General features: G+C 39.2%; 1 protein-coding gene across 8 annotated transcripts in view; it reads left to right on the top strand.

The window, feature by feature from the left end:
• Positions 1 to 8,291, top strand: part of LOC122544104 (CD2-associated protein) — a 240,807-nt gene that overhangs the window by 178,161 nt on the left and 54,355 nt on the right. For 6 of the 8 annotated variants that reach the window (XM_043683151.1, XM_043683183.1, XM_043683171.1 and 3 more), the window contains 2 exons: positions 3,215 to 3,251; positions 8,189 to 8,287. In XM_043683151.1, coding sequence (XP_043539086.1) covers positions 3,215 to 3,251; positions 8,189 to 8,287 — 136 coding nt within the window. The remainder of the gene's footprint in view (positions 1 to 3,214; positions 3,252 to 8,188; positions 8,288 to 8,291) is intronic. The other 2 variants (XM_043683185.1, XM_043683178.1) reach the window with 1 other exon arrangement.

Below are 8,291 nucleotides of genomic sequence, written 5' to 3'. Positions count from 1 at the left end.
ATACACAAACACCAGCTAGCCACAAAAAGACACGACCCTCTCTCCCTCGTAGCCCTATATACGGATGAAAAAAACCATTTCGACTGGGACAACACATCTATCCTGGGACAGGCTAAGCAAAGACATGCTAGAGAATTCCTAGAGGCTTGGCACTCCAACCACAAGGCCATAAACAAACGCATAGATCTAGATACCATCTATTAACCCCTCAGAAAACGAACAGGAAATGACATCACCACAAACCCCAGGAACCCCATCCAGGTCAAACCTATAAATAGAAAGCAGGAGACAACAGCTTCGCTTCACTTGGAGGTTGCCACTGATGTTACCTAGCCAGGTAATGAAACGTCTGGATATCAAACCTACAGCTCAGTGAGCAAACCCACACCCGAAACTCATATACTCGATTACCTGGCCTGCACAGTCTTCTGTGGCAACAAATTCCAAAGATTCAACACTCTCTGGCTGAAAAGGTTTCTCCTTATCTCCATTCTAAAAGGTCTTTCATTTACTGTAAGGCTGTGCCCTCAGGTATTAGTCTCTGAACAATGGAAACATTTTTCTCTATTTTGAATTAACTAGGCCTTATCCTAAAACTATGATTACGCTTCACATATACAGGGCACTGGTGAGACTGTATCTGGAGTACTGTGTACAGTACTGATCCTCCACACTATGTAAGAATATACAAAATAGAAGTAGGACATATCACCCTTAAAGACTGTGTTCCACAATTCAGCAAGATTAATACTGACTTGGTTGTCTTCACTTCCTGCTCTCCTCTCATACCTCTTGATTCAATGACCCAATTTTCACTGCCCTTAGGGATTAGTTCCAAGTATGAATGTACCTCATAACCAATTTATCCTCCTATTCATCTTAAATTGGAAATCCTTTACTTTGAAACTGCCTCACAATTCATCTTCAAAGGTGTACATCCTCTCAGTATATATCCTGTAAAGTCCCACTACATAGTTATTTGTTCACTCCAATATCTCTCATTCTTTTACTCTCCACAGTCTGCTTGAACTTTCCCCATTAGCCAACCCATTCACACAATCAGCCGAGTGAACCTTCTCTGATCTGCTTCCAACTCAAGAAACTCCTTTCTCCTTCAGTTCTCTGCCCAAAGGCAGGGCCAACTTAAAACTGCAATATCTCCCAAGTGTTCATTTAGCAAAGTGCTTTTTTACTTGTGTGTTGTAACCCTCGAGGTATGGATTGTGATAGTAGAGTCTCCAACCTGTTTGCTTCACTTGGCTGATCAGGAATTTGCCTGCATTTCTAAGCTGCCATATGTTTCTGTTGGAAAGTTTACCGGTTCATATCTAACAGATTTGCCCAAATTGTTATTTTAGTCATTCGTGGGATGTGGCCTTCACTGTCAGACCAACATTTATTGCCCCATTCAGAGGTGTCCTGAAGAAAGTGAAAATGAGCTGCTGTCGTACACGGCAGTCTATCTGTCGGCAGACCCGCAATGCCATTAGGGAGGAACTTGCAGGATTTCGACCTAGCACCATTGAAGGAACAGCAATATACTTCTAAGTCAGGATAGTGAATGGCTTGGAGGAAAACTTGCAGGTGGTGGTGATCCCATGTATCTGCTGTCCTTGTTCTTGATAGCAGTGAATGTGGGTTTGGAAGATGCAGTCTGAATCAATTTCTGTAGTGCATCTTGTAGATGGCACATGTTTCTGCTTGTAAATCAGTGGTGGTGGAAATTCATGGTTAAGGGTGGATGTGGTGCTAATCAATAGGCTACCTTTTCCTAAATGGTCTTCATTGAGTGTTGTTGGAGTTGCATGTAGGGGATATTCTAACACTCCTGTGCTTTGGAGTTGGTAGGTTTTGGGAGTTGGAAGTGAGTTCCCTTCAGCAGATTTCCTAGCCTGCTCTTGTAGCCGCTGTATTTATATGACTAGTCCAGTTCAATCTCCGGTCAATAGTAAACCCCCAGAATGTTGTTTGCTGAAGGAATTCATAATGCCATTGAATTTCATAGGACAATGGTTAAATTATCTGTCTGTTGGTGCCTGGCCTTTGTTGGTTTGAATGTTACTTGCCATTTGTTACTCCAAGCCTGAATATTAAAAAGTGAATGCACTGCAGACGCTGTAAATCAGAAACAAAAACATTAAATTGCTATAAGACTGAATATTATGCACGTTTTGCGGCATTTGAACATAGACTGCTTCAGTACCTGAATAGTGATTAATAATGCTGAAGCAGCTGTCCGATCATCAGAAGTAAAAATATAGCTCAAGCTCAAGCAAATTGGTTTATTTCCTCTCTTCAGTTATTTTAAGCTGTGGCTTCTAACCAGCAAGTCAGACTTTACAAGTATCTGGAGAAGGAAGAGAGCAAGCCGTCCTGACCGGCCAAAAGGATCATCTCAGAAATCCCTGTGGTCAGAAGCCATAAGTTTTCTAAATGGCTTGCTGTTACTTTTTTCAGTATTATTTAAATATCACAATTTGTTAGCATCTTCATATTTTCCTATTCATATCTCAGCGTCCAAATAATACTTGTACATTGTGGATAACAGCAGTTGTCAACTACTTTTCTAGAGTTCCACTTTCTCCTTTCAGAATCTTCCTAATCCCTTTTGTTTTCTAGCCATCTTTCAAATCATTGTTCTACATGGCTCTTGACTCTTATGAACCTTGCTAAGTAAGTCTTTTCAAGTTTAGCACCGAAATTACAGGCAAACCTGTGTTTTATCTTGACTTTTACCCTTCCTTCACTTTGAGATTGCATTCGTTTATATTAAACTGATTAATAATTAATTTAGACTCCAAAATTAATGGTTCAGGATAGTTTATTTCAGTTACTTGTTATTCAGATGCCTTCATTGCTGTTCAAGGTATCATGACACCTTGATCTTATTGATGATCAATGAGAAATTGGTCTTATAATTTACTTAACACAATGAATAAAACTCATCGAAATATTTGGAATTGTCTTTTTTAAGCCTTTCTTGAACGTGTCAAATTTTTACTTTTACCCATTAGTAAACTGGTCAGTTATTTCATTTAAAAGAAAAAACTGTTTTTGTGAAATCTGATGGGCCAGTTTAGTCTAATAACTAATAAACTCAAAGGGGTGAAGTCACAGCAATGACGGTTGGCACATTTGAACAGCATGCATTCAGCGGGGGGGAAAATTATTGTTGTCAATATTCAAACTCTGATTTCTTTTTTTCTGTTCATAGAAACCAAAAAAACCACTGTTATCAACAAAAGTCCAAGGTAAGCTTTATTCATCGTCCATTGAAATGAAATATTGCACAGTTGTAACCAGTGACTGATGGGGTGTTTCGCACATTGTGCATGCTAACTTGATTCCATTTTAGATTAATTAGCAAATGATGGGCATCTTGACAGAAGGAGCAAAAGAACTACTGCTTCAGTAAGATTTAAGAAGGAAATGTTTTTTCAGCAAAGCTCTCGGCCAATGAAGTACTTGTTACTGCTCATATGGTAACAAAGCAGCCACTACTGGGACTTTCAAGCAACGATGAATAAATATCCAGATCATCTGGTTGACATCATCTGGAAAACCTATTCTGTCTCTAAGATGAAAGCTGCTATTAATCCAGTCTTTGCTGATAGCGTTGTAGTTTCAATTAACAGTCATTATTAGAGCTTTGTTGAGAGAAGGAGCACATTATATGAAAGAAATCCATTAAACAAATGTAGCTTGATGTTCATATTGCCATTATTTTGACTTCACTAGTAAGCTCCTCCCAGTCATTCACCACACTTCAAGGTGACTTTGAAGGCATCTTTCAAGTGTTGTCTTTGCCAGTCACTGGAATATGGACCATTTGAAAGTTGAGAGAACAGATTCTGATTGGAGGCACACTGTTTCTGGCTGGCTGAAAAATGTCCAATTCAGTTGATTTTGCAGGAGTTTTGCCTGAAAGCTTATAGAGTTGGCTTCAAGAAGGAAGCTAGCATTTATTCAGTGGTTCCCTCATTGAAACCAGATTATCTGGCAAAGGGATTGTGTGGTTGGAATTTTACTCTTATCAGGGACACAAGTGAGTTACAGTCTGGGTCTCAGACAGTGCAGGAGGGTGGTGATAACAAGCCTGTCTAAATGTTTTAATTAACCTATTCAGGCATGTTATGGCACATGTTTTGGGCAGGTGAGATTTGAACTAGATCTTCTGACCACAGGTAGGGACACTACTACTGCATCATAATAGACTTACAACATCTCTGTGCAGTGGGAGCTGTGAGCTGGTGTGGCTGATCTCATGCTGGATGATCTCACTAATGGTGGACTTTTGAGAAAGGTGCCTGGAAATAGAGTCATAGAGATGTACAGCATGGAAACAGACCCTTCGGTCCAACCCGTCCATGCCGACCAGATATCCCAACCCAATCTAGTCCCTGCTGCCAGCACCTGTCCCATATCCCTCCAAACCCTTCCTATTCATATACCCACCCAAATGCCTTTTAAATGTTGCAATTGTACCAGCCTCCACCACATCGTCTGGCAGCTCATTCCATACATGTACCACCCTCTGTGTGAAAAAGTTGCCCCTTAGGTCTCTTTTATATCTTTCCCCTCTCACCCTAAACCTATGCCCTCTAGTTCTGGACTCCCCCACCCCAGGGAAAAGACTTTGTCTATTTATCCTATCCATGCCCCTCATAATTTTGTAAATCTCTATAAAGTCACCCCTCAGCCTCTGACGCTCCAGGGGAAACAGCCCCAGCCTGCCCCAAGTCTCTGCTTCAACATTCGTAGGAATTAGAATCATTGGCTGACCAGGTCTTAGTTGATAAGAAGCTTTATTTTGTAATGTTTGGGGACAGGCTGAGTTTCTTAAATGAAGAGTTGAAGAGATCAGTTGAGGCTAGTGCAGAGCGAACCATAATCTTCTGCATGATGTAGATCATGTTTGTCTATGGTGGTGGGTTTAGTTTTGGGGCAAAGCTGATTGAGTTTCGCGTTTTCCATCTCAATGACTTCATGACTTAAATATTTGAGAAGGTGAATAATTGCTGTCAACTAGATTATAAATGGTGCAGGGAATAGTACATAACTTTCGTGACACCAGTCTGAATTTTAAAGGCATCCCTTTCAGTTCACTGACTTGACAGTTGCAGTCATATTTCATGAAGCAGTTGTAAAGTCGGGGTTAAAATACTTTCACTATCTAATTATCGAGAGTATTGTCCACAGAACCTTGCAATTTATTAAATCAAATATGTCGTTCAGTTTTCTGAATACAGTGCAGAATTCCTGGTGGTGTTCCTGTCGTTTTTCTTGAATTGTTCTAGCAACAACGATCCTATTCGAAGTTCCCCTCTGGAAGATTTCAAGCCACACTTGGCCTCTGGCAGGAGGTCCTCAGCATTGAGAACTTGACAATACAGGAGAACATATTTCATGGTTTACAAATAGTGGAAATACCTTAGACATTTTCATAGCTTGATTTATCTTTCTTGAAGACAACAAATTGCCTCATTTCCAAAGTTGAAAGAAGTAAAGAGAATTATTTTCTTTCCTAAATCTGCAGAATGAGTACATATCTTGATATGAAGAAGGCTCACCGGTTTTGAAGATCTCAGCTGTGATTCTTTGAGCCATAGGTTTAATTGTTGTTCATCCATTTGATTTCTTGTTGCAGCTCAATTATTTTTGGTGGTTCATCCATGAATTTACTAGGTAATAGTCTGCAGAGTAACAACTGTGACTGCGGATTCTCAGTTGTTTGAAGTTTTTTTTTTCTAGTGTCAACAAATGGCATTATTATTCTTAAAATGTGAGACCCTCCCCCACTTCCTGTAACTCGAGAATTCTTATCCATTTGACCTTGGTTCTGTAGGTGACCCAGGTGTGGTTTGAAAATGCTTCCTTTTTTGCAAAGTTAGCCGTATAGCTGGTTTTCTCTGGCTTCCTCTTCTCATCTTTAATCTTTTGTCTTTGTTGCCTTTGTCTCAAAACTAAACTCTCCACTTTCGACATACATGATCTAAATCATGCAGAAGATGATTGTTCACTCAGCACTATGATCTGTTGAATTCTTCACACAAGAAATTTAATTGTCCTCGAACATTACCCATGCTGAAGGGTGGCACGATGGCTCAGAGGTTAACACCACTGCCTCACAGTGCCAGGGATCTGGGTTCGATTCTCACCTTGAGTGTCTGTCTGTGCAGTTTACACATTCTCCCCGTCTCTGCGTAGATATCCTCCGGGTGCTCTGGTTTCCTCCCACAATCCAAAGATGTACAGGTGAATTGGCGATGCTAAATTGCCCATAGTGTTAGGTGCATTAGTCAAGGGTAAATATGGGTCTGGATGGGTTACTCTTCAGAGGGTCGGTATGGAATTGTTGGGCCGAAGGGCCTGTTTCCACACTGGAGGGAATCTAATCTAATCTAATAGTAACCAAGACCTGTTCAATCAATGGTTGCAATTCCAATCTTGCCTGTGATCTTTTCATTTTATCTTTGGGAATCCACTTTGAGTTGTGGTGATGTTGCTTCTTGATGGCCAATTTTGTATTAATCTGCCAGGTAGTGAAAAGCTGCTTGTTTTTCATGGAGGACTTTGAATGATTCTGCATCATTTTTGTTCAGCCAGTTCTGGTGTTGAAGATGTTTGAACCCAGCGGTCAGGACATGACTTCCTACTACAGCACACTGTACTTGATGGTATTGTTTTGAAAAGTGAGATGATTTTCAAGACTGGTTGCAATAATATTTCTTTTTGGCTAAGGAGATATGCAGTAATTCTTCTGCTATCCTTGAATTGACCACCAAGGCTAAGTTAAACCTGTTGGACTATAACCTGGTGTTGTGTGATTTTTAACGAAGGCTAAATGCAGCAGTCTTTATGGATCACTATGCTGTGCGTTGAATTTGGGGTTTAACTTCGAAAACAAAACAGGAAAATAGTGTTATCATCTTTCACGTGTCCCCTGTCATGAGTGGGTGTACTTTTGAATGTTGTTTTCTTCAGCGTGGTTCTTTTGATAACGCGAATAAGACAGTACAGGTAATGGTCTTGAGCAACTGTGATGTGATTTGACAGAGTGTGATTGTGATAGCCCTGTGTTTTCCTCTTCCTATCCTGCTGTCTTTGGATAGATTGATGATTTGAGTCAATTCCAAAAACCAGGCTGTTGGGTTCATAGAATTACCAGTTGTGCATATGGTTAGTTTAAGTCAAAGGAAGTACATCTTTATTTCATAATGCCAGAATGTTCTACTGGAAAAAAAAAGTTCTTTTTCCAACAGTATCTGAACTTTGGTATATTCAACATGTCGGGTATCTTACCTGTTATTTAAACATATGGCTAAATTGCACAATACAGTTTTATAATTTGCAATTTGAAAATAGAAGTTAGACATTTATTCCTAAATGTCATTTCAGGGGAGGTTCTCATTATCCATCTGTTAAAGTGTGATTCATAATTTGACATTGCTGTTTTAATGAGCCACATTTAGAGGTTTACATGTGGGAAGCAATGTCAGCCGTCTAACGAATTACTTACTTAATTTGACAGTTAGTGTTTTGAAATGTGAGCATTAAAGAAATTTTAATTTACAAAGGTAACTGGAATCATTAATTTTGACCATTCCTGGCTTGCATACAAGGATAATCTTAACTCTGCAAGCCGGTCTCTTTTTAGATCCTGTTTCCAATTTACTTACAAAGGACTGATCAGTAACATAGGAGATCGTACATAGGTTAGAATTAAACTTTTGAATTAACTTCGAAAAGATCATCTTAATTCAAAAAAATCTTCAAATCCAACCAAAAGTGGTTGAACAAATTGTGTGTAGTGATTGGAAAGATGGACTATGTTTTGATGCTAAGTATGAGATGAGTTTAATGAAAATGCAGTTTGCGTAATATTACAGATTTTATAGTTTGTAAAATTCTTCTGTTTTACTGTTTGAAATTCAGTGAAATAAATAGTCATTGTTCGTAACTCTCTTCAGTTGCTTTTTTTAATAAATCCTGCCCCTTCTTTCCCATTGGCCCATTTATGTATGTAGATAAAACACAGGAAGTTACTACTTAACTGCTTACAGATCATAATGCTTTTTTCTTCTGAAAAGAAAACACATAATTAAATAGCTTTCAATTACTGATGGAAGGAGTTTTTGATGCCTGAAAAAAGGGTAAAACAACTTAGATGAAATGTTGCATCTTTCAGCCTCAAAACCTGAACCACCATCTGCTGAGAAGAAGCTTGAACTTAAAAAAGTCCTTCCAGACAAAACTGACTCTGTTTCTTCAAGGAGTGAAGAAAAAGGTGA

This window comes from Chiloscyllium plagiosum, chromosome 3 (genome assembly GCF_004010195.1).
Source record: "Chiloscyllium plagiosum isolate BGI_BamShark_2017 chromosome 3, ASM401019v2, whole genome shotgun sequence".
NCBI lineage: Eukaryota > Metazoa > Chordata > Chondrichthyes > Orectolobiformes > Hemiscylliidae > Chiloscyllium > Chiloscyllium plagiosum.
This window is presented reverse-complemented; position numbering and strand designations above follow the sequence as displayed.